The following is a 26,611-nucleotide window of genomic DNA, read 5'->3' as shown; positions in this document are numbered from 1 at the left end:
GCTCCGGATCTGCCGCAGATTTCTCAGTTTCTGCAGTAGAACCTGTTTTGCTCCAGATCTTTTGCAGATTTCTCTATTTCTGCAGTAGAACCTGTTTTGCGCCGGATCTGCCCCAGATTTCTCCATTTCTGCGGTAGAACCTGTTTTGCTCCGGATCTGCCCCAGATTTCTCCATTTCTGCAGTAGATGCTGTTTTGCTCCGGATCTGCCGCAGATTTCTCAGTTTCTGCAGTAGAACCTGTTTTGCTCCGGATCTGCCCCAGATTTCTCCATTTCTCCAGTAGAACCCGTTTTGCTCCAGATCTGCCGCAGATTTCTCCATTTCTGAAGTAGAACCCATTTTGCTCCGGATCTGCCGCAGATTTCTCCATTTCTGCAGTAGAACCTGTTTTGCTCCAGATCTGCCACAGATTTCACCTTCCGCATTATGGGGGGAATCCTCAGATTTGTCCTGTGGGCTTTTCTGTGGAATCTGCTCTAGAGCTGAGGTTACAGTTTACACTGGGAATGTTCCACATGGGAAAACCGCAGCAAATCTGTTACATGTGAACATGCCCCAGTGTAGAAAGAATGAAGTATTCACTGAAGTCTACATGTAAGATGTATTGTATGCCATGATGGGGGATCAGACGACCGCTGAGCTTAAGAAAGGGTCACAGCACTGCAGACGGGCGATCCCTGCAGGTTGTAACAACTCTGCTGGCATCACGGCATGGCCTCGCATTTCTCACACTATCTTACCCACTGCTCCAGGCCATGATGTGGTTTCTGTTTCTTGCCAGCTCCATGTTCTGTGTCTCTGCTCTCTGCATGCTTCATGGTTCTGTGTATAGAGGGGCGGCGCCTGAACTCTCTGGTTCTTATAGGAATCAGGTGCATCTGTCCAATCTGTTCCTGACCAATTGCCAGGAGACCTCCAGTATATAGTGCAGCTCCACCCAGTGTTCTGGGCCTGTGCAATGTGTTAGCTCAGTTAGTGTCTTGCTTCTGAGTTTGCCTGGCCTTTTTCTGAGTTACTCCCTCTCTGGAGGATTCTCTGTGTTATTTCCTTGGTCTTGTTGTCCGCCCACCAGGAGGCAGAATTTCCTGGTCCCAGTGTCTTTGTCCTTGTGTCTAGTTCCATTGCCTTGTCTGCACTTAGTCTTACCTCGGTCTCCTAGTCTTTGGCTTCCTTCCCTGTTGTCTTTCCTTGTATTCTCAGTCTGCTTACACTCCGCACTCTTGCGGCTCTGCGTGCTCTGAACCTTTGTGACTTTACCTCTGCTCCTCTCTTCTGCGTTTCTGCTCCTTTGTACTCTGCTTATCTTCTGCTGTTGCAGTTATCCCTTGCTGCAGCTTCTCTCCACTTTCCTTGTGGCTCTGCTCAGCTTTGCTGCAGAGACCTCTCCCGCAGCACCTCTCCGCTCCTTGCGGTTCTACCTGGCTCCGCTCCTTGCGGTTCTACATGGCTCCGCTCCTTGCGGTTCTACCTGGCTCCGCTCCTTGCGGTTCTACCTGGCTCCGCTCCTTGCGGTTCTACCTGGCTCCGCTCCTTGCGGTTCTACCTGGCTCCGCTCCTTGCGGTTCTACCTGGCTCCGCTCCTTGCGGTTCTACCTGGCTCCGCTCCTTGCGGTTCTACCTGGCTCCGCTCCTTGCGGTTCTACCTGGCTCCGCTCTTTGCGGTTCTACTTCTCCTGCACTTGGCTCTGCCTCCAGCTCTTGGCTCCGCCTCCTGCCTGTCTGCACTTGGCTCCGCCTCCAGCTCTTGGCTCCGCCTCCTGCGGTTTTGCACTTGGCTCCGCCTCCTGCTCTTGGCTCCGCCTCCTGCATTTCTGTTCTTGGCTCTAGCTCCTGTGCTTTCGCTCTGCATCCGCTCTTGCGGTCTTTATCTACTTATTCCTAGGTCCTCGTGTCTGAACAGGTTCTTACCCGTTCTACATACCTGCCTGCAGACCGGTCCCTACCGGTTCTTCCAGTGTACCAGTCTTGTCTATCAGTCCTGCCAGAGAGCCAGCCGTGCCCGCCTGCCTACCAGAGAGCCAGCCGTGCCCGCCTGCCTGACAGTGTTCCTGTTGTACCCGTCTGCCTGCCTATGTGCCAGCCGTGCCCACTTGCCTGTCTATGTTCCGTTCCCCGGTGGGATCAGCAGCCACAACCAGACTCCACCCTGGAGTGGTACCTGGTAGCTTCCTATTGCACAAGTCTGACCTCACCATCAGAGGCTCCAGCGAACACCTAGGAAGCTACTTAGTTACGCCCCTTCCAGGGAGGTTTGGTCTGTGGTCCAGTGGGGCCACTCCCCCGCACGCCCGCGCCAACCAGTCTGGGCGCGAGCATGACACAGGTGTTGTAGCTAACAGCCGTGGGGGGTCCTTCATAGAGCACGCTGAAGACCCCCGGTTACACCTGAGCTTGCTAGCTCATCACTACTGCTGACCTGTTCCAGGCTTCTTGGCACAATGCTGGTGCACACCTGTCCTGGTAACCTGGGCTCTGCTTCCTTCCCCTGGGTTCGCTGCCCTCTGTTGTGCTCCACGTAGAGTTTCGTAAGTTGCCCTGAGAGGATCTCTGCCCTCTTCCGAATTAAGTCCCCATTCAGACAGGAACACCTGTGTCTTGGGATTGAGGCTCTGCTCCTGTGTTTGGTGTGCGCCACTATCTGTGCTTTCTGTGTTTGTGCTTGCATCCTGAGATGTGCCAAGTCCTCGCTGCCCACGTGCCATCCTGAATCAATGCCCGGGGTACGTGTGCCCACTTGGACCTGCGGTGCAGAGGATGCACCTGACCTGTAACGCCCCCTTGCATTACGCTATGATGTTGCAGCCATATGGAGCCCCAGCCTATACGTTCAGCTAAGTCTGCAGGGTCCCCTCCATGGTGTGCAGACGTCTTTGGGGCAGATCAGGTCATCGCTGTAACTTTATGATAAATTCTTCTCTCTTTGTTCTTCTTCACAATGAATCACTGAATGAAGTGACAGGAGCAGGGATTAATCGTCATCAGCGGGCGTGTACAGAACTGCAGTGTGTAACCCACGACGGGCGTGACTCGGGCGTCACTGACATCAGTGCTGGCGATAGACATGGAGGAGACGCCGGAGCTCAGCGATGTGGACTCCGCGACCCAGGTACTGTCTGTGCGCACCCTGTACACACCACACGTACACTGCAGGCCAGGCTCGGTGTGACCGGCTCATCACAAGCGCTGGCGGCTGCCTGCTGTAAAGCTACAACTCCAGGCAGGTTTACGCTGCTGTGGGCTGTACTTGCACAATAGTCGGAGAGCCACAAGTTGCATGAGAGTAGTAATAAACATTTTTACTCCTATATTCATTTTCATGCTGCTGCTTCCATATATTACTACCATACACAGAAAAGAAGGCAGAGATGGTGAATCCGTCAGCAAAAGTGTCACAACTTTTATTGTACGTGCGTATTTATTCTTATATGTATTTATTATTATATTGCTGCACACACCGAGTGAAATGACAGAGCATTGCAGTGAGGTCAGTGGTAAAATGCAGGGAGGTTCCCACCGCCTGACACCGGTCCAACAGGAAGCCCAGCGCTGCTCCAACCCCGCACTTATAATCGCACAGTTATTATACCACGATGTGACCCAGATTCAATTACATGTAATGGAGCACACACCTTCATTCACGACAGATCACGGTGATGGCGTCCTACAGGACTAATACTGCCATCATCCTGTGTGTCAGGTTACAACCGAGGAAGACAAGGAGGGAGAACATGGAGCCTGAGGGCTTCGGGATAGCACCAGGGTCAGTCTATATGAAGGTTTAATGTCAGAAGCCCACTTAGTTCTAGTGATGAGGAATCTTAATCTTCAGTACAAGACATTGTGGACAATTGTAGCTTCAGCTTTGTGGAAACAGTTTGGAGAAGACCCTTATTTGTCCCCCCCCATGACTGTGCCCAGTGCACAAGGTCCATACAAACATGGAGGAGAGAACATGAGCGGCTGCACAGAGCCCCATACAGATATAGAGGGATAACATGAGCGGCCGCACAGAGCCCCATACAGACATGGAGGAGAGAACATGAGCGGCCGCACAGAGACCCATACAGACATGGAGGAGAGAACATGAGCGGCCCTACAGAGCCCCATACAGACATGGAGGAGAGAACATGAGCGGCCGCACAGAGCCCCATACAGACATGGAGGAGAGAACATGAGCGGCCGCACAGAGCCCCATACAGACATGGAGGAGAGAACATGAGCGGCCACACAGAGCCTCATACAGACATGGAGGAGAGAACATGAGCGGCCACACAGAGCCCCATACAGACATGGAGGAGAGAACATGAGCGGCCGTACAGAGCCCCATACAGATATGGAGGAGAGAACATGAGCGGCCACACAGAGCCCCATACAGACATGGAGGAGAGAACATGAGCGGCCACACAGAGCCCCATACAGACATGGAGGAGAGAACATGAGCGGCCACACAGAGCTCCATACAGACATGGAGGGGAGAATATGAGCGGCCGCACAGAGCCCCATACAGACATGGAGGAGAGAACATGAGCGGCCGCACAGAGACCCATACAGACATGGAGAAGAGAACATGAGCGGCCGCACAGAGCCCCATACAGACATGGAGGAGAGAGAACATGAGCGGCCGCACAGAGCCCCATACAGACATGGAGGAGAGAACATGAGCGGCCGCACAGAGCCCCATACAGACATGGAGGAGAGAACATGAGCGGCCACACAGAGCCTCATACAGACATGGAGGAGAGAACATGAGCGGCCACACAGAGCCCCATACAGACATGGAGGAGAGAACATGAGCGGCCGTACAGAGCCCCATACAGATATGGAGGAGAGAACATGAGCGGCCACACAGAGCCCCATACAGACATGGAGGAGAGAACATGAGCGGCCACACAGAGCCCCATACAGACATGGAGGAGAGAACATGAGCGGCCACACAGAGCTCCATACAGACATGGAGGGGAGAATATGAGCGGCCGCACAGAGCCCCATACAGACATGGAGGAGAGAACATGAGCGGCCGCACAGAACCCCATACAGACATGGAGGAGAGAACATGAGCGGCCGTACAGAGCCCCATACAGATATGGAGGAGAGAACATGAGCGGCCTCACAGAGCCTCATACAGACATGGAGGAGAGAACATGAGCGGCCGCACAGAGCCTCATACAGACATGGAGGAGAACATGAGCGGCCGCACAGAGCCTCATACAGACATGGAGGAGAGAACATGAGCGGCCACACAGCCCCATACAGACATGGAGGAGAGAGAACATGAGCGGCCGCACAGAGCCTCATACAGACATGGAGGAGAGAACATGAGCGGCCGCACAGAGCCTCATACAGACATGGAGGAGAGAACATGAGCGGCCGCACAGAGACCCATACAGATATGGAGGAGAGAACATGAGCGGCCGCACAGAGCCTCATACAGATATGGAGGAGAGAACATGAGCGGCCGCACAGAGCCCCATACAGACATGGAGAGGAGAACATGAGCGGCCGCACAGAGCCCCATACAGACATGGAGGAGAGAACATGAGCGGCCGCACAGAGCCCCATACAGACATGGAGGAGAGAACATGAGCGGCCGTACAGAGCCCCATACAGACATGGAGGGGGGGAGGACATGAGCGGCCGCACAGAGCCCCATACAGACATGGAGGAGAGAACATGAGCGGCCGCACAGAGCCTCATACAGACATGGAGGAGAGAACATGAGCGGCCGCACAGAGCCTCATACAGACATGGAGGAGAGAACATGAGCGGCCGCACAGAGACCCATACAGATATGGAGGAGAGAACATGAGCGGCCGCACAGAGCCCCATACAGACATGGAGGAGAGAACATGAGCGGCCACACAGAGCCCCATACAGACATGGAGGAGAGAACATGAGCGGCCGCACAGAGCCCCATACAGACATGGAGGAGAGAACATGAGCGGCCGCACAGAGCCCCATACAGACATGGAGGAGAGAACATGAGCGGCCGCACAGAGCCCCATACAGACATGGAGGGGGGGAGGACATGAGCGGCCGCACAGAGCCCCATACAGACATGGAGGAGAGAACATGAGCGGCCGCACAGAGCCCCATACAGACATGGAGGAGAGAACATGAGCGGCCGCACAGAGCCTCATACAGACATGGAGGAGAGAACATGAGCGGCCGCACAGAGCCCCATACAGACATGGAGGAGAGAACATGAGAGGCCGCACAGAGCCCCATACAGATATGGAGGAGAGAACATGAGCGGCCGCACAGAGCCCCATACAGACCTGGAGAGAGAACATGAGCGGCCGCACAGAGCCCCATACAGACATGGAGGAGAGAACATGAGTGGCCGCACAGAGCCCCATACAGACATGGAGGAGGGAGAACATGAGTGGCCGCACAGAGCTCCATACAGACATGGAGGGAGAACATGAGCGGCCGCACAGAGCCCCGTACAGACATGGAGGAGAGAACATGAGCGGCCGCACAGAGCCCCATACAGACATGGAGGAGGGAGAACATGAGTGGCCGCACAGAGCTCCATACAGACATGGAGGGAGAACATGAGCGGCCGCACAGAGCCCCATACAGACATGGAGGAGAGAACATGAGCGGCCGCACAGAGCCCCGTACAGACATGGAGGAGAGAACATGAGCGGCCGCACAGAGCCCCATACAGACATGGAGGGGGAGAACATGAGCGGCCGCACAGAGCCCCATACAGACATGGAGGAGAGTACATGAGCGGCCGCACAGAGCCCAAACCCATCTCACGGTTCACGGGGAGGATACCTTTATCTTCCCCACCACTCACACCAATTTGTCATGAACCGGGGTTGTTTGCTCCTGGTTCTTTCTGAAGGGGATTTATCTATATCCCAGTTCCGGTTTGGAACCTGCCGCTCTCTGGCACCACCCCTTACCCTCAGGTCAGACTGGGTACTGCACCTAGGATAATTAGTCGCCAGAAAGGCTGCCTTACTCTGTACTGGCTAATGGGCACACTGCAGCGAAAAGGATATAACTACTCCCACTCAGGCGGGAACAATAATTATCAATGCCGCTACAAAGCCTCCCAAACGCACAGGACAAATCCGCTGACACCAGCTCCGATTTCTTAATTATTAACAGGTCCGGAGCCAACCCAAATTAGTAGCGTAATTCACTTCAGAGGATGTGACAGTACGTTATAGAGCAAGGAGAGACAAAGCTAGTAATTTTATATATTTTACTCCAAAAGGTAGGCAGTGTTTACTGAAGTATAAAAAAATATTATAAAAGTAGATCAGTATCGTATGTACAGTACAATTACAAATAAAATGGGATTAAAGTTGAAAAAACACATTTCGTTCAGATCATTTCATCTCATGGCTGACCATGTGCTCAGCGGACACATCAAGATGCATTACACCCCAGTCTCGCAGCTAGACCCTGGACAAAAACACTGATGACTGCTGTCTCACTCATTTCCCAGCCTAAAACCAAGGCACTCCCCCTGTGGTGACCTCGCTCAGAGGCTGAATCCTCCCTTTTCTTAGAGTTATGACAAACCATTTGTATAGATAACTCGTTGTATGAATCTCGTTTGAGAACGACACCATGATTAGGATGTGCACCACGTCGGGGGGATTCTTTTAAGTATAAACTTGGCATAGATACATGACCCACTTACGGAGAAATCCGCTCCTTGCAACTCGTTGGGTTTAGCTCCTAGCGATTTCCGTGAGGTATAGATCTCTCGATGGACATCCGGAATATATAATCCTTATATCTCTAGCCATGATCGGTGCCAGTATACGTAACTTTAAGAGAACAATAGAATGCCATGCATTTTCTGTACCAGTTTTGGCTGGTGTTAGGCGGGAGGGGGGAATAAGGGGTTTAAGGAGAGCCTGGCTCTAGCAGCACCAAGCCATAAAAATTCCTGGCAGCTGGTCTCACATTACACTATATAGCGGGGGGGGGGGGGGGGGGGAAGAGTTGCCTGCAGGCTAAGAGAATGAAGAGGGGGGGTCGGAAAAGCCAACAGCGTGTGTCTGAAAAGCCATGGACCTTTTAGGTATATACTCAAAACATGGTATATTCATATTATCGTGACACCATCAATCACCAATAATGGAGATTGTGAGCCCGCCCCTTTTACCCTCAACATCATGGTCTGACCTTACCCCAACATCAGGGTCAGACCCCACAAATGCAGGGGGGTGGGAAGGGACACATACTTTTCACTTTTCTATATCGTCTATGGATGTAGCTGAGGACAGAGAAGCCCCCGGAGGTGGATGTGGGGGGCACATACTTTTCTCCATATTAATGTCTATGGATGTTGATGAGGACAGAGAAGCCCCCGGAGGACGATGTGGGGGGCACATACTTTCTCCATATTAATGTCTATGGATGTAGATGAGGACACAGAAGCCCCCAGAGGAGGATGTGGGGGGCACATACTTTCCTTCATATTCATGTCTATGGATGTAGATGAGGACAGAGAAGCCCCCGGAGGAGGATGTGGGGGGCACATACTTTCTCCATATTAATGTCTATGGATGTAGATGAGGACAGAGAAGCCCCCGGAGGTGGATGTGGGGGGCACATACTTTTCTCCATATTAATGTCTATGGATGTTGATGAGGACAGAGAAGCCCCCGGAGGAGGATGTGGGGGGGCACATACTTCCTCCATATTAATGTCTATGGATGTAGCTGAGGACAGAGAAGCCCCCGGAAGTGGATGTGGGGGGCACATACTTTTCTCCATATTAATGTCTATGGATGTTGATGAGGACAGAGAAGCCCCCGGAGGAGGATGTGGGGGGCACATACTTTCCTTCATATTAATGTCTATGGATGTAGATGAGGACAGAGAAGCCCCCGGAGGTGGACGTGGGGGGCACATACTTTCCTCCATATTACTGTCTATGGATGTAGATGAGGACAGAGAAGCCCCCGGAGGTGGATGTGGGGGGCACATACTTTATCCATAGTAATGTGTAATATAACAGACATTCTGCAGATTTGCAAAATAGCTGAATGGTGCCCTCAAGTCCACATTGTTACCATGTGCGTTATGTGAATAGAGCCCTGTAAATGTCATGGGATGTCAGCTTCGATCTGTAAACTTGGTTCTTCATTTGTGACCTGCTTTGAAAATTCCTAATTAGTCTGCCAGGTCTGAACGTAGCCCTAAATGAGACAAATATTTATAATCTCGGGAATATTCCTTAAAATTTATATATAATAATTTGGAGAGGACCTAAAGTCAAAAATGTTATGTTTTCTGAGGGGCTTTTTGTGTGTGGCCCCTATTTAGTTACAACTTTTTTCACTCCAGAAAACTGCTGTAAAGTCCATTCTGTGTATAACTACAGTGGGTACGGAAAGTATTCAGACCCCTTTAAATTTTTCACTCTTTGTTGCAGCCATTTTGGTAAATGCTAAAAAGTTCATTTTTTTTCTCATTAATGTACACTCTGCACCCCATCTTGACTGAAAAAAAAAACAAATGTAGAAATTTTTGCAAATGTATTAAAGAAAAACGGAAATCTCACATGGTCACTGTAACAGGGTGTATGGCAGAGCAAGAAGGGACAACAGGCCAAGGGATGATTCGACAGATTTATTATCAAGAACGCTGGAACAACACATGCAGGTAGATCTACAGAGTCCACAATTAGTCCAACGGAACAGGTTCTGGGCACCTCCCGATAATCCTTGTGCCAGCTAACAAAGCAATAGTCCACACTTGTCCAAGGGATCCCAAAACAATCCCACGAACGACGAGATATGTCCTCAGCTCAAGTCTCGCCCCGTTCGCTTCCGCAGTCACAGATGGACGTGGGGTCTTGCCTCAGCTAAGAATCCCCACTCCTTCTCCTTCAAGGGTCAACTCACATCTGATCTCAAAAATAAGAATGGATTGTCTGAGCTCCTGGGATCAGCCCACCCATGAAGGGGGTAGGGGTCACACCTTCTATTCAATGGTTGGGTCCACCAGAAGATTCTAGACTGGTCGGCTCTGCTTAGTCTATCCAGTATGTGCATTTGACTAGCCACCTGCTGTGAGGAACAATGGCTATTCCTTCACTAGTGGTGTTGACAAAGCTTAATTACATTATAGCTTAGGGCTGCAAGTATTGGGGGAAGGAGACAGGTTAAGTTACATACATCCCATGACATTGCAAAGTGTACAGTAAATACAACCAAAGAGAAGTCACACCACATCATGACATATTATACAAAATACAGGACAGGGAAAAAAATACATATGACAGTCACAAGTCTTCAGCCCCTTTGCTTAGTATTGAGTAGAAGCACCTTTTGAGCTAGTACAGCCATGAGTCTTCTTGGGAATAATGCAAGTTTTTCACACCTGAATTTGGGGATCCTCGGCCATTCTTCCTTGCAGATCCTCTCCAGTTCCGTCAGGTTGGATGGTGAAAGTTGGTGGACGCCATTTTCAGGTCTCTCCAGAGATGCTCCATTGGGTTTAGGTCAGGGCTCTGGCTGGGCTGGTCAGGAATGATCACAGAGTTGTTCTGAAGCCAATCCTTTGTTATTTTAGCTGTGTACTTAGGGTCATTGTCATGTTGGAAGGTGAACCTTCGGCCAATTCTGAGGTCCAGAGCACTCTGGAAGAGGTTTTCATCCAGGATCTCTCTGTACTTGGCCGCATTCATGTTTCCTTCAATGGCAACCAGTCGTCCTGTCCCTGCAGCTGAAAAACACCCCCATAGCATCATGCTGCCACCACCATGCTTCACTGTTGGGATTGTATTGGGCAGGTAATGAGCAGTGCCTGGTTTTCTCCACACATACCGCTTAGAATTATTACCAGAAAGGTCCATCTTCATCTCATCAGACCAGAGAATCTTATTTCTCATAGTCTGGGAGTCCTTCATGTGTTTTGTAGCAAACTCTATGCGGCTTTCATATGTCTTGCACTGAGGAGAGGCTTCTGTCTGGACACTCTCCCATAAAGGCCTGACTGGTGGAGGGCTGCAGTGATAGTTGTGGAACTTTCTCCCATCTCCCTACTGCATCTCTGGAGCTCAGCCACAGTGATATTGGGGTTCTTCTTTACCTCTCTCACCAAGGCTCTTCTCCCATGATTGCTCAGTTTGGCTGGACAGCCAGGTCTAGGAAGACTTCTGGTGGTCCCAAACTTCTTCCATTTAAGCATTGTGGAGGCCACTGTGCTCTTAGGAACCTTGAGTACTGCAGACATTCTGTTGTAACCTTGGCCAGAGCTGTGCCACAATTCTGTCTCTGAGCTCCTTGGGCAGTTCCTTTGGCCTCATGATTCTCATTTGGTCTGACATGCACTTTGAGCTGTGAGGTCTTATATAGACAGGTGTGCGCCTTTCCTAATCAAGTCCAATCAGTTTAATTACACACAGCTGGACTCCAATAAAGGAGCAGAACCATCTGAAGGAGGATCACAAGGAAATGGACAGCATGGGACTTACATATGAGGGTCTGAGCAAAGGGGCTGAAGACTTATGACCATGTCAGATTTCAGTTTTTCTTTTTTAATAAATTTGCAAAACTTTCTACATTTCTGGGTTTTTTTTTCAGTCAAGATGAGGTGCAGAGTGAACAATAATGCGAAAAAAATGAACTTTTTTGCATTTACCAAATGGCTGCAATGAAACAAATAGTGAAAAATGTAAAGGGGTCTGAATACTTTCCGTACCCACTGTATGGCGCTATTAAATGCATGTTGTTTTTTTGTTTTGTTCTTTTTTATGGCCATTTTAGGACTTCATATTCCAGCAGACCATGCTCCGGATTAAAGATCCCCAGAAATCCCTGAAATTTTACAATAAATGTCTTGGAATGAGGTAAGTGTTCAACAATGGTGACCTGTTGAATATTACAAATGTCTTTAAGTGGTTGCATCGGTCAATCAAGACGTCACTCCATGTGGGTGCGTTCAGATGATCGTATTTTCTGTCCATGTGGAATTCAGACAGAACCAATGTTATCCTATGTGTTAGTGCACATGTGATATTGTGCACATGTGATATTGGTCGATGTGGGGTAATGATCGCAGCATGCGTTGGTCTACATGTGAATAGCAGGCAGCTCCTGCACCCGTCCACTTCGCAGATGGGCACACGGAGCTGCACAGAGTCAGTCATGTGTTGGCCCAAATGCAGCACATACACCAGTGTTGGCATACGCGCTAGTGCACATGGACCAGTTTTGGCATACGTGCTGGCGCACATGGAGCAGTGTTGGCATACGTGCTGGCGCACATGGAGCAGTGTTGGCATACGTGCTGGCGCAAATGGACCAGTGTTGGCATATGTGCTGGCGCACATGGACCAGTGTTGGCATACGTGCTGGCGCTCATGGACCAGTGTTAGCATTTGTGCTGGCGCACATGGACCAGTGTTGGCATGCATGCTGGCGTACATGGACCAGTGTTGGCATACGTGTTGGCGCTTATGGACCAGTGTTAGCATATGTGCTGGCGCTCATGGACCAGTGTTGGCATATGTGCTGGTGCACATGGACCAGTGTTGGCATGCATGCTGGCGCACATAGGCCAGTGTTGGCATACGTGCTGGCGCTTATGGACCAGTGTTAGCATATGTGCTGGCGCTCATGGACCAGTGTTGGCATATGTGCTGGTGCACATGGACCAGTGTTGGCATACGTGCTGGCGCACATGGACCAGTGTTGGCATGCATGCTGGCGCACATGGGCCAGTGTTGGCATACGTACTGGCGCACATGGACCAGTGTTGGCATGCATGCTGGCGCACATGGACCAGTGTTGGCATATGTACTGGCGCACATGGACCAGTGTTGGCATGCATGCTGGCGCACATGGGCCAGTGTTGGCATACGTGCTGGCGCACATGGACCAGTGTTGGCATGCATGCTGGCGCACATGGGCTGTTTTTCACAGGAATCTCGGGGCCATTTTGCTGAAGATCGCAGCATGTGCTAGTTTGGTTCGATTTACAGACCGGTGCATGTAAATATTGGGCCGCTGCTGCATCTTCCGCTGTGCAGATAAGGACATGGAGCCGGTCACCTCCATAATCTGTGTATTTAAAAAACGGACACATGGACCAAAACGGGTGAAAGGAGTAGAGAAGTGTAGTCAGCACTGCTTCCGGCTTCTCTTACACTAATCTAAGTGACTGACATGTCTCATCCGTGTGTGTGCATAAGAAGAGACCTGTCCGTCATCCCGAGCTGTGCGGGACAAAGCCAGACGAGGACTAGTCGCGTTTATTCCTATGGTCCTTCACCAAACCCTTAACGATCTGGTGCCGAGGACCGTAGAAATAGTTGCCAGCAGACCTGGCTCCGTCTTCATGGTGGCAGGTTCCCTCTAAACTATATTCTCTCTGAAATGCTGGAGAAAGCCCTGCAGTTGTGCAGCATGAAGCAACGGATGGGTCCCCTTTATATCATCTATATCTAGCATAGGACCACCTATAGGGTCTCTAAAGCTGACATGTTATCATTTCATCGTAAATGCAGCTTTGGATGTGACCAGAGAGCAGCGGTGCATTTACATGGACAGCTAAGTATTGCAGACTGCGCTTTTTTAAGGTCCTTTTGTACAGGCTGATACATCTCTACGGTGACTGAGCGATCATTCCCCGGACTGTGCGGCCCCCTTACAGGACGCATATTGTCACCAGTACGTTCCCTGTTTCCACGAGGAGGGCGGCTGCCGGCAATGATTGCAGAAGCCCCTGTCCCTATGAACCAGCTGTTCTACTCATTTGTTTACATGGGCCGATGATCAGGGATGAGCGCTCGTTTCCCAATTCTCGGCCCCTGTGGAAGGTGTTTCCTAAGTGACTGATGTAAACCTAGTAGATCAGGGAATATCGCCGTCATTTATACTTGTTAACGCAGCAGAAGCTCATGGTTTGTTGGCGTTTCTCCTTAGTCTCCTCCTGAAGCGCGATTTCCCTTCCATGAAATTCTCACAATACATCATGGGTTACGAGGATAGTAAGGACATCCCAGAAGACATGAAGGAGAGGGAGGCCTGGGCCTATTCCTGCAAAGCCACCGTCGTGCTGACACAGTAAGTCCTCGTAAGTAAGGAAATTGTCTATGGAAACAAAAGATGGACTCCGACCATGCGTGCAGAAACTAATGGCATTACTTAGTGGGTTTCTATTGACGGCAGCCCGAACATGGCACATTTGAAGTGGCACACGATGTGGCGGCACTGTGTCTCTGGGTCATGGTTGCATGGTTTTAGTTGGAAAATCCAAGTGATTTCCTTTAATGTCACAACAGATGAGGTCCTATTGTTAGTGACTTTGGGGCAATCACCAGTTCACGCTCCATGTTGAGGACGTTGTGCCCGGCCGTACAACCATCCTCCAGATCTGGGAGAGCAGCCTCATAGTTCAGGTCAGGAGACCCCACAGTCGGGCCGAGCACCATAAATACGGCCACATCACCACACACTAATGGGTCCCGCAGGTAATGTGTACACGTCTCTTTCCTGCAGCAACTGGGGCAGCAAGAACGATGATAAACCCTTTCACAACGGCAACTCCGACCCGCTGGGCTTTGGTGAGTTCTGTCCTGTAAGGACTGTTCTGTGTCTCTTCACCTCAGTCACAGACTATGACATTACACGTGGAAATATTCTACCGGGAAAAAAAATCATCATTTTTTGGTGTTTGCAGTATGGCTTTGAAACATTTCTCACTATATATACACATCAGCAGAGAGGTTAGCACATCGGTAATGCACACATGGAGGGAATCCTCGGAGCAGTCCGCACTGGTCATAGCTGAAAAAAAGACATTGCATTAAATTAAATTTGGATCAGGGCTATAAGACAAATGCTCAGGTTTTTTTAGCCACATTCCCTCCCCTCGCTTCCCCCCCCAAAAAAAATATACATCTGAATTCACCTATAGTCTTTTCTAGTTCATATTAATGTTAATGGTCTTTACTGTTCCGATGCCGAAGTTTTTTACCTTCAGGTTTTGAAAACCTCTGTTGGAAAAAAGAAAGTGCAGATCATGTCATTGAGGCGTCTCCTGATGGGATCCGCTGCAAACCAGGCACTGTCCAATCAGAAGGCTGCAAAACACATCTGGGAAATAAAACTCTCCTAAAGTGCTTCAAAAACTCTTCGTTACCCCTCCAGGAAATGGGACACTTCTCCCAAGACTCCCCAAATAAGGAGCAGTTTCAGTTTCTGCTTTAAAAATACACTATGTTCCAAATTATTATGCAACTGACATTTTTATCGGATTTTCCTAAATAGTCGGTGCAAATGACAGTCAGTCTAATAAAAGTCATCACCCGTTAGAGTATACATCGAATTTTATTGAAGAAACCTCCCAATGATAACAGTATAATCTCCAAAATGAATAAAAACTCACAATGCACTGTTCCAAATTATTAGGCACAGTAGAATTTCTAAACATTTGATATAAAGAACTGAAAATGCTCATTTGTGGAATTTGCAGCATTAGGAGGTCACATTCACTGAACAAAAAAGCTATTTAACTCCAGAACCTCCTAACAGGCCAAGTTACATGTAACATAGGAGCCTTCTTTGTTGTCACCTTCACAATTCTTGCATCCATTGAACTTGTGAGTTTTTGGAGAGTTTCTGCTTGTATTTCTTTGCCTCCAGAGCTGCTGTTTTGATGTGATCGGCCTCCCACCCTCATAGATCTTTTGCTTGATGATCCTCTAAAGGTTCTCTATAGGGTTGAGGTCAGGGGAAGATGGTGGCCACACCATGAGTTTATCTCCTTTTATGCCCATAGCAGCCAATGACTCAGAGGTTTTCTTTGCAGCATGAGATGGGGCATTGTCAGCATGAAGATGATTTTGCTCCTGAAGGCACGTTTCTGCTTTTTATACCATGGAGGAAAGTTGTCAGTCAGAATCTCTATATACTTTGCAGAGGTCATTTTCACACCTTCAGGAACCTTAAAGGACCCTACCAGCTGTTTCCCCATGATTCCGGCCCAAAACATGACTCCTCCACCTCCTTGCTGACGTTGCAGCCTTGTTGGGACATGGTGCCATCCACCAACCATCCACTACTCCATCCATTTGGACCATCCAGGGTTGCTCAACACTCATCAGTAAACAAGACTGTTTGGAAATTAGTCTTCATGTATGTGTGGGCCCACTGCAACCGTTTCTGCTTGTGAACACTGTTTAAGGGTGGCCGAATAGTAGGTTTATGCATCACAGCAAGCCTTTGAAGGAGCCTACACCTTGAGGTTCGAGAGACTCCAGAGGCACCAGCAGCTTCAAATATCTGTTTGCTGCTTTGTAATGGTATTTTGGCCGCTGCTCTCTTAATCTGATGAACTTGCCTGGCAGTAATCTTCCTCATTATGCCTTTATCAGCATAAACACATCTGTGCTCAGATACAGCTACAAATCTCTTAACACTACGATGATCACGCTTAAGTTTTCGGGAAATTTCTAATGTTTTCATCCCTTCACCAATGCATTGCACTATTTTATGCTTTTCGGCAGCAGAGAGATCCTTTTTCTTTCCCATGTTACTTGAAAACTGTGACCTGCTTAACCCCTTACTGACATCAGACGGGATAGTACGTCCGATGTCAGCTCCCCTGCTTTGATGCAGGGCTCCGTGGTGAGCCCGCATCAAAGCCGGGACATGTCAGCTGTTTTGAACAGCTGACATGTGCCCGCAATAGCGGCGGGTGAAATCGCGATTCACCCGCCGCTATTAACTAGTTAAATGCCGCTGTCAAACGCAGACAGCGGCATTTAACTACCGCATCCGGCCGGGCGGCCGGAAATGATGGCATCGCCGACCCCCGTCACATGATCGGAGGTCGGCGATGCTTCTCCATTGTAACCATAGAGGTCCTTGAGACCTCTATGGTTACTGATCCCCAGCAGCTGTGAGCGCCACCCTGTGGTCGGCGCTCACAGCACACCTGATTTTCTACTACATAGCAGCGAACAGAAGATCGCTGCTATGTAGCAGAGGCGATCGTGCTGTGCCTGCTTCTAGACTCCCATGGAGGCTATTGAAGCATGGCAAAAGTTAAAAAAAAAAAAAAAAATGTGAAAAAAAAAAATATATATATAAAAGTTTAACCCCTTCGTGACATGCGCCGTACTAGTACGGCGCTGCCGGCACTGCATTAGTGCCAGCCGCAGTACTAGTACGGCGCCCCGATCACCGCGGTCTCGCGCTGAGCGCCGCGGTGATCGGGTGCGGGTGTCAGCTGTATATGACAGCTGACACCCCGCAGCAATGCCCACGATCGGCGCTGTCGCCGATCGCGGGCATTTAACCCCTCTGATGCCGCTGTCAATAGTGACAGCGGCATAGAGGGGGATCGCGCAGGGACGGGGGCTCCCTGCGCTCTCCCACCGGAGCAGCGCGATGAGATCGCGCTGCTCCGGTGACCTGGAAGGAGTCCCCGGATCCAAGATGGCCGCGGGACTCCTTCCGGGTCATGAGATGACCCTGCTTGCCGGCGTCTGCTGAGAATCCTCATAGCAGGCGCCGGCAAGCCTCTGTTACGTGCCTGTCACATCGGTGATCAGACCGAGTGCTATGCACACGGTCTGATCACCGATCTGTGATGTCCCCTCCTGGGACAAAGTAAAAAAGTTAAAAAAAAAATTTTCCAAATGTGTAAAAAAAAAAAAAAAAAAAAAATTCCTAAATAAAAAAAAATAAATAAATATATTCCCATAAATACATTTCTTTATCTAAATAAAAAAAACACCACACAATAAAAGTACACATATTTAGTATCGCCGCGTCCGTAACAACCCCACCTATAAAACTATATCACTAGTTAACCCCTTCAGTGAACACCGTAAAAAAAAAAAAAAAAAAAAGAGGCAAAAAACAACGCTTTATTCTCATACCGCCAAACAAAAAGTGGAATAACACGCGATCAAAAAGACGGATATAAATAACCATGGTACCGCTGAAAACGTCATCTTGTCCCGCAAAAAAAAAGCCGCCATACAGCATCATCAGCAGAAAAATAAAAAAGTTATAGCTCTCAGAATAAAGCGATGCAAAAACAATTATTTTTTTATATAAAATAGTTTTTATTGTGTAAAAGCGCCAAAACATAAAAAAATTATATAAATGAGGTATCGCTGTAATCGTACTGACCCAAAGAATAAAACTGCTTTATCCTTTTTACCAAACGCGGAACGGTATAAACGCCCCCCCTAAAAGAATTTCAGGAATTGCTGGTTTTTGTTCATTCCCCCTCCCAAAAATCGGAATAAAAAGCGATCAAAAAATGTCATGTACCCAAAAATGGTACCAGCAAAAACGTCAACTCGTCCTGCAAAAAACAAGATCTCACATGACTCTGTGGACCAAAATATGGAAAAATTATAGCTCTCAAAATGTGGTGATGCAAAAACTATTGTTTGCAATAAAAAGCGTCTTTTAGTGTGTGACGGCTGCCAACCATAAAAATCCGCCCAAAAAACGCTATATAAGTAAATCAAATCCCCCTTCATCACCCCCTTAGTTATGGAAAAATAATAAAATTTTAAAAAATATATTTATTTCCATTTTCCCGTTAGGCTACTTTCACACTAGCGTCGGTACGGGGCCGTCGCGCTGCGTCGGCCCGACATACCGACGCATACTGTGCAAGCGCCGCACAACGGGGGCAGCGGATGCTGTTTTTCCACGCATCCGCTGCCCCATTGTGAGGTGCGGGGAGGTGGGGGCGGAGTTCCAGCCGCGCATGCGCGGTCGGAAATGGTGGACCGTCGGCACAAAAAAAGTTACATGTAACGTTTGTTGCTGCCGGCTGTCCGCCACAACACGACGCAACCGTCGCACGACGCTTGCGACGTGTGTCAATACGTCGCTAATGTTAGTCTATGGGGAAAAAACGCATCCTGCAGATGACTTTGCAGGATGCGTTTTTTCGCCAAAACGACGCATTGCGACGTATGCAAAAAAACGCTAGTGTGAAAGTAGCGCTAGGGTTAGGACTAGGGTTAGGGTTGGGGTTAGGGTTTCAGTTAGAATTGGGGAGTTTTCACTGTTTAGGCACATCAGGGGCTCTCCAAACGCGACATGGCGTCCGATCTCAACGCGTTTGTTTGCGTTAAAAACGCATGCGTTTTTATAGAAAAAAAACAGAACACACTGAAAAGTCACCCACCACCATCAAGGTGATAAAGGGATCCAAACCCTAACCCTACCCCTAAACTCATCCCTAACCGTTTAATGAACATTTTCTGACAGTCATAGTGCCACGTATTTCAGTGCCATGTATTTCAGTGCCACGTATTTCAGTGCCACGTATTTCAGTGCCACGTATTTCAGTGCCACGATATTTCAATGCCACGATATTTCAGTGCCACGATATTTCAGTGCCACGTATTTAAGTGCCACGGTATTTCAGTGAAATACGTGGCACTGAAATATCGTGGCATTTACGTGAAATACGTGGCACTTAAATACGTGGCACTTAAATACGTGGCACTTAAATACGTGGCACTTAAATACGTGGCACTTAAATACGTGGCACTTAAATATCGTGGCATGTACATGAAATACGTGGCACTTATATACGTGGCACTTATATACGTGGCACTTATATACGTGGCACTTATATACGTGGCACTTATATACGTGGCCACTGAAATATCGTGGCACTTATATACGTATATACGTATATAAACGTATTTCAGTGCCACGTATTTCAGTGCCACGTATTTCAGGTTAGGGGTAGGGGTAGGGTTAGGGGTAGGGTTAGGGCTTTTTGGTTTTTTCTTGTTTTCTTGTGTTTTTCTATAAAAACGCATGCGTCTAAAAAAACGCATGCGTTTTACCGCGATTACATGCGTTTTTTCACACATGCGTTTTTAAAAAAAACGCAAGTGTGAAACCAGCCTTATCCTTGGAAAAATAAAAACATGGGGGCTAAAATATAATTTTCGTGGAAAAAAATATATTTTTTATTTTCGCGGCTCTGCGTTATAAACTGTAGTGAAGCACTTGGGGGTTCAAAGTTCTCACAACACATCTAGATAAGTTCCGTGGGGGGTCTAGTTTCCAATATGGGGTCACTTGTGGGGGGTTTCTACTGTTTAGGTACATCAGGGGCTCTGCAAATGCAACATGACACCTGCAGACCAATCCATCTAAGTCTGCATTTCAAACGGCGCTCCTTCCCTTCCGAGCTCTGCCGTGCGCCCAAACAGTGGTTTATCCCCATATATGAAGTATCAGCGTACTCAGGACAAATTGGACAACAACTTTTGTTGTCCAATTTCTCCTGTTACCCTTGGGAAAATAAAAATGTGGGGGCTAAAATATAATTTTCGTGGAAAAAAAATTTTTTTTTATTTTCATGGCTCTGCGTGATAAACTGTAGTGAAACACTTGTTGGTTCAAAGTTCTCACAACACATCTAGATAAGTTCCGTGGGGGGTCTAGTTTCCAATATGGGGTCACTTGTGGGGGGTTTCTACTGTTTAGGTACATCAGGGGCTCTGCAAATGCAACATGACACCTGCAGACCAATCCATCTAAGTCTGCATTTCAAACGGCGCTCCTTCCCTTCCGAGCTCTGCCGTGCGCCCAAACAGTGGTTCCCCCCAATGTATGGGGTATCAGCGTACTCAGGACAAATTGGACAATAACTTTTGTGGTCCAATTTCTCCTGTTACCCTTGGGGGAAAAAAAATTGCGGGCTAAAACATCATTTTGTGGAAAGAAAAAATGATTTTTTGATTTTCACAGCGCTACATTCTAAACTTTAGTGAAACAACTGGGGGTTAAAAGTGCTCACCACACATCTAAATAAGTTCCTTAGGGGGTCTTCTTTCCAAAATGGTGTCACTTGTGGGGGTTTCCACTGTTTAGGCACGTCAGGGGCTCTCCAAACACGACATGGGTTCCGATCTCAATTCCAGCCAATTTTGCATTGAAAAGTCAAATGGCGCTCCTTCCCTTCCGAGCTCTGCCATGCGCCCAAACAGTGGTTTATCCCCATATATGAAGTATCAGCGTACTCAGGACAAATTGCACAACAACTTTTGGCATCCAATTTATCCTGCTACCCTTGGGAAAATAAAAAATTTGGGGCAAAAAGATCATTTTTTGTGAAAATTAATATTAATTTTTTTTACGGCTCTACATTATAAACTTCTGTGAAGCACTTGGAGGTTCAAAGTGCTCACCACACATCTAGATAAGTTCCTTAGGGGGTCTTCTTTCCAAAATGGTGTCACTTGTGGGGGTTTCCACTGTTTAGGCACGTCAGGGGCTCTCCAAACACGACATGGGTTCCGATCTCAATTCCAGCCAATTTTGCATTGAAAAGTCAAATGGCGCTCCTTCCCTTCCGAGCTCTGCCATGCGCCCAAACAGTGGTTTACCCCCACATATGGGGTATCAGCGTACTCAGGACAAATTGCACAACAACTTTTGGGGTCCAATTTATCCTGCTACCCTTGGGAAAATAAAAAATTTGGGGCAAAAAGATCATTTTTTGTGAAAATTAATATTAATTTTTTTTACGGCTCTACATTATAAACTTCTGTGAAGCACTTGGAGGTTCAAAGTGCTCACCACACATCTAGATTAGTTCCTTAGAGGGTCTACTTTCCAAAATGGTGTCACTTGTGGGGGTTTCCACTGTTTAGGCACATCAGGGGCTCTCCAATCGCGACATGGGCTCCGATCTCAATTCCAGCAAATCTTGCATTGAAAAGTCAAATGGCGCTCCTTCCCTTCCGAGCTCTGCCATGTGCCCAATCAATGGTTTACCCCAACATGTGGGGTATCGGCGTACTCAGGACAAATTGTACAACGACTTTTTTGGTCCAATTTCTCCTGTTACCCTTGGTAAAATAAAACAAATTGGATCTGAAGTAAAAATTTTGTGAAAAAAAAGTTAAATGTTCAATTTTTTTTAAACATTCCAAAAATTCCTGTGAAGCACCTGAAGGGTTAATAAACTTTTTGAATGTGGTTTAGAGTACCTTGAGGGGTGCAGTTTTTAGAATGGTGTCACTTTTGGACATTTTCTGTCATATAGACCCCTCAAAGTCACTTCAAGTGTGAGGTGGTCCGTAAAAAAAATGGTTTTGCAAATTTTGTTGCAAAAATGAGAAATCGCTGGTCAACTTTTAACCCTTATAACTCCCTAACAAAAAAAAATTATGTTTCCAAAATTGTGCTGATGTAAAGCAGACATGTGGGAAATGTTGTTTATTAACTATATTATGTGATATAACTCTCTAATTTAAGGGCATAAAAACGAAAAATTTAAAAATTGCTAAATTTTCATAATTTTCGACAAATTTCTGTTTTTTTCACAAATAAATGCAAGTCATATCGAAGAAGTTTTACCACTATCATAAAGTACAATACGTCACGAGAAAACAATCTCAGAATCACCAGGATCCGTTGAAGCGTTTCAGAGTTATGACCTCATAAAGTGACAGTGGTCAGAATTGTAAAAATTGGCCGTGTCACTTAGGTGAAAACAGGCTTTGGGGTGAAGGGGTTAAATCACCCCCCTTTCGCCCCAATCAAAATAAATCAATAAAAAAAAATCAAATCTACACATATTTGGTATCGCCACATTCAGAATCGCCCGATCTATCAATAAAAAAAGCATTAACTTGATCGCTAAACGGCGTAATGAGAAAAAACATCGAAACGCCAGAATTACGTTTTTTGGTCGCCGCGACATTGCATTAAAATGCAATAACGGGCGATCAAAAGAACGTATCTGCACCGAATTGGAATCATTAAAAACGCTAGCTCAGCACGCAAAAAATAAGCCCTCACCTGACCCCAGATCATGAAAAATGGAGACGCTACGGATATCGGAAAATGGCACAATTTTTTTTTTTTTTAGCAAAGTTTGGAATTTTTTTTCACCACTTAGGTAAGAAATAACCTAGTCATGTTAGGTGTCTATGAACTCGTAATGACCTGGAGAATCATAATATCAGGTCAGTTTTAGCATTTAGTGAACCTAGCAAAAAAGCAAAACAAAAAACAAGTGTGGGACTGCACTTTTTTTTGCAATTTCACCGCACTTGGAATTTTTTTCCCGTTTTCTAGTACACGACATGGTAAAACCAATGATGTCATTCAAAAGTACAACTCGTCCCGCAAAAAATAAGCCCTCACATGGCCAAATTGACGGAAAAATAAAAAAGTTATGGCTCTGGGAAGACGGGGAGTGAAAAACGGAAAAACGAAAAATCCCACGGTCATGAAGGGGTTAATAATGTGGAACATCATTTTTAAGTAGTTTTCCTTTAATTAGAATCATCTGGAAAACCAATTATCACATGTGTTTAAAGGGACTCTGTCACCTGAATTTGGAGGGAACAATTTTCAGCCATATGGGCGGGGTTTTCGGCTGCTTGATTCACCCTTTCCTTACCCGCTGGCTGCAGCATTGGATTGAAGTTAATTCTCTGTCCTCTGTAGTACATGCCTGCACAGAGCAATCTTGCCTTACGCAGGCGTGTACTATGGTGGACAGAGAATGAACTTCAATCCAATATTGCAGCCAGCGGGTAAGGAAAGGGTGAATCAAGCAGCCGAAAACCCCGCCTCTATGGCTGAAAATTGTTCCCTCCAAATTCAGGTGACAGAGTCCCTTTAAGATTGATTTCAGTGATACATTGAGCCCTGAGACACAATACCATCCACGAGTTTATTTGAAAAACAAAACAATTAAATCTTTATCACACTTAAATCCAATATGCATAATAATTTGGAACACAGTGTACTTAGCGTTTTTGACCGCCTACAAAATCTCAGTCTGAACATAGCCCAAGAGAGAATGCAAGCTAAAGAAACGGGTGTAACACATTCACAAATACTACAGGAACATATCGAGCCGAAGGCTCAGGCAGTAGGGTCACGTTACATAGGGAACGGCACAAGGATTATTAGCCCATAGGATTCACTATGTGCTGCACCTTTACATCTAGTAAATCTACCTCTCTGCCAGGAGCAGAGTGTGGACAGGCCCTGGTCAGAGTGCGGGCGGGCCCTGGTCAGAGTGCAAACGGGCCCTGGTCAGAGTGCGGGCGGGCCCTGGTCAGAGTGCGGGCAGGCCCTGGTCAGAGTGCGGGCGGGCCCTGGTCAGAGTGCGGGCGGGCCCTGGTCAGAGTGCGGGCGGGCCCTGGTCAGAGTGCGGGCGGGCCCTGGTCAGAGTGCGGACGGGTCCTGGTCAGAGTGCGGACGGGTCCTGGTCAGAGTGCGGACGGGTCCTGGTCAGAGTGCGAGCGGGCCCTGGTCAGAGTGCGGACGGGCCCTGGTCAGAGTGCGGACGGGCCCTGGTCAGAGTGCGGACGGGCCCTGGTCAGAGTGCGAGCGGGCCCTGGTCAGAGTGCGGACGGGCCCTGGTCAGAGTGCGGACGGGCCCTGGTCAGAGTGCGGACGGGCCCTGGTCAGAGTGCGGACGGGCCCTGGTCAGAGTGCGGACGGGCCCTGGTCAGAGTGCGGACGGGCCCTGGTCAGAGTGCGGACGGGCCCTGGTCAGAGTGCGAGCGGGCCCTGGTCAGAGTGCGGACGGGCCCTGGTCAGAGTGCGGACAGGCCCTGGTCAGAGTGCGGACGGGCCCTGGTCAGAGTGCAGACGGGGCCCTGGTCAGAGTGCGGACGGGCCCTGGTCAGAGTGCAGACGGGGCCCTGGTCAGAGTGCAGACGGGGCCCTGGTCAGAGTGCAGACGGGCCCTGGTCAGAGTGCGGACGGGCCCTGGTCAGAGTGCGGACGGGCCCTGGTCAGAGTGCGGACGGGCCCTGGTCAGAGTGCGGACGGGCCCTGGTCAGAGTGCAGACGGGCCCTGGTCAGAGTGCAGACGGGGCCCTGGTCAGAGTGCAGACGGGGCCCTGGTCAGAGTGCAGAGATGCCTGACAACATAAATATCAATAAGGAAAGGACATAGGTACTGTAGCTGTGAGCAGGTAGGAAAAATGGCCTCTTACTTCAGAGTGCCGCTTATGGGAATGGATTTTTGGGAGAAAACCTCAAGCTCCTCTGCTGAAGCCCCAATTGTTTCCCCATTTAGTCTCTATTTGAAATACTAGTATATAGTCTGGGCCCCCCCCACAAGCTCGCAGCCATTGACACTCTTCTCTTTACTTGCTGGTTCCTAAATTTTCTAATTTCTATAAAAAAAAAAAAGTCATTATTTGCTGACCCCGACTATGAGACGTTGGCCACGTACTGCAGCTCCTGTAACCTCCGCTCCCCTGATTACAGGTCATATTGGCATTGCTGTCCCCGATGTCTCCGCTGCCTGCAAGAGGTTTGAGCAGCTCGGGGTCACACTCCAGGAGAAACCCGATGAAGGTACAAGTATTATCATGGCACAATACAGTGACTGATCTCCCTGACTTTTACGTGGAGCTTCAGTTTTGGATGAAATATGTAACACAACTTACAATCATGTAGTGGATTGGATGTTCCCGACGTCTGGGGAGAATTTCATGTCAATTGCACCTTTACAAATAGATTTACTGAGATAATAGATAATTAGACGTGTATAGTGCAGCAGACTGCAGAATGATGAATGCAGCTCTGAGTGCTGCAGAGGTTAAACAGTTATTACTCATTAATCAGGGTGGTAACATTTTTTATTTTTCTTCAGACCCAGAGGTCCACAGAAAAGATCGGAGATGTGTCTGATTTTGACCTGAGTGTTGGATCAAAATTGGCAATGCAAGTCTATGGGTCAGTGGAAAACGTCAGACCGCAGTTGGATGACATCTGAGTGTGATCCGATTTTCACGGACTGACATAATGGAGAAGGTGGAGATTTTTTTTCTGTCCTTCTCCAAGAAAAACTGACCCAACTCTGATCTGGAAAAAGTAATGAGAGCTGTGGGTCTGATGGACGGTGACCCGCGATCCGGGCTCCCGCTGAGGCTTCTGTGCAATCAACCATCCGGTATAAATACCTTCTTTTACCCTTTTGCATTTCTCTCAGGGAGGAGGAAGGGGCTGGCTTTTATTGAAGACCCCGATGGTTATTGGATTGAGATCTTCTCTCCTGACAACATGGCGTCCATCCTGACAGACGTCTTACAAGCTGCTGCTTGCTGACTGCAGAGGTGAAGATGAACAACCACTCCTGTCCGCTGCTGATAGTGAGAGTCGTCCTTCCTCAGGATCCAGGGGCCACATTGATCCTCGGAGGACTTTTTTTCTTCTTTTACTGTACACACCAAAGCAAGAAAAAAACGTGGAGATTCCTGCGCAGATTTCCCACAGGGCGATAATGTTTGTGATGTGAGTCATAAAAATGGCAAATATGCGCAGATTATTGGTCGTCATGACACTTTAATAAATTATTTTAATTGTAAGTGGTTTTTATATATATTTTGTTTGTTCATTGAGGATTTTTTTGTTTGGCACTTTATGAGTTACTATGTAAGACAATTATTACACCGGCTGATGTAAGGAAATAGTAATAGGCTCGCTGAAACTTTTACACAATTTTTTATTGCTCTTTAGTTTGTTAAATGCAAAGTTAAACAACTTTCTATTCATTTAGTGTTGTTTCTACCATTTTGCTGCAGCAGAGAATATGCAAGTCCTGTATGTAGGCGAGTGCTCTGCGAAAATGTTACAAGTCGGTCCT

At 48.0% G+C, this 26,611-nt stretch overlaps 1 protein-coding gene across 1 annotated transcript; it reads left to right on the top strand.

Moving 5' to 3' along the window:
* The first annotated feature begins 2,329 nt into the window (after positions 1–2,329).
* Positions 2,330–26,333, top strand: LOC143804188 (lactoylglutathione lyase-like). Its single transcript, XM_077282046.1, has 6 exons — positions 2,330–3,107; positions 11,749–11,831; positions 13,909–14,049; positions 14,485–14,549; positions 25,231–25,320; positions 25,958–26,333. Exons 1-6 carry the CDS (start codon positions 3,063–3,065, stop codon positions 26,071–26,073), a joined length of 540 nt encoding a protein of 179 aa, XP_077138161.1. The 5' UTR covers positions 2,330–3,062; the 3' UTR covers positions 26,074–26,333.
* The last annotated feature ends 278 nt before the right edge of the window (positions 26,334–26,611 follow it).

Source organism: Ranitomeya variabilis, chromosome 2, assembly GCF_051348905.1.
Source record: "Ranitomeya variabilis isolate aRanVar5 chromosome 2, aRanVar5.hap1, whole genome shotgun sequence".
NCBI classification, from domain to species: domain Eukaryota; kingdom Metazoa; phylum Chordata; class Amphibia; order Anura; family Dendrobatidae; genus Ranitomeya; species Ranitomeya variabilis.
Note: the sequence above shows the minus strand (reverse complement) of the source record. Positions and strands in the feature narration are given on the sequence as shown.

What these genes read in the sequence shown, in the direction of transcription:
- LOC143804188 (XM_077282046.1), top strand. Translation starts at nt 3,063, where the DNA reads ATGGAGGAGACGCCGGAGCTCAGCGATGTGGACTCCGCGACCCAG. An exon ending in GCCACCGTCGTGCTGACACA is followed by an intron (nt 14,050 to 14,484) that starts GTAAGTCCTCGT and finishes TCTTTCCTGCAG; the next exon opens with CAACTGGGGCAGCAAGAACG. An exon ending in CCAGGAGAAACCCGATGAAG is followed by an intron (nt 25,321 to 25,957) that starts GTACAAGTATTA and finishes CATTTCTCTCAG; the next exon opens with GGAGGAGGAAGGGGCTGGCT.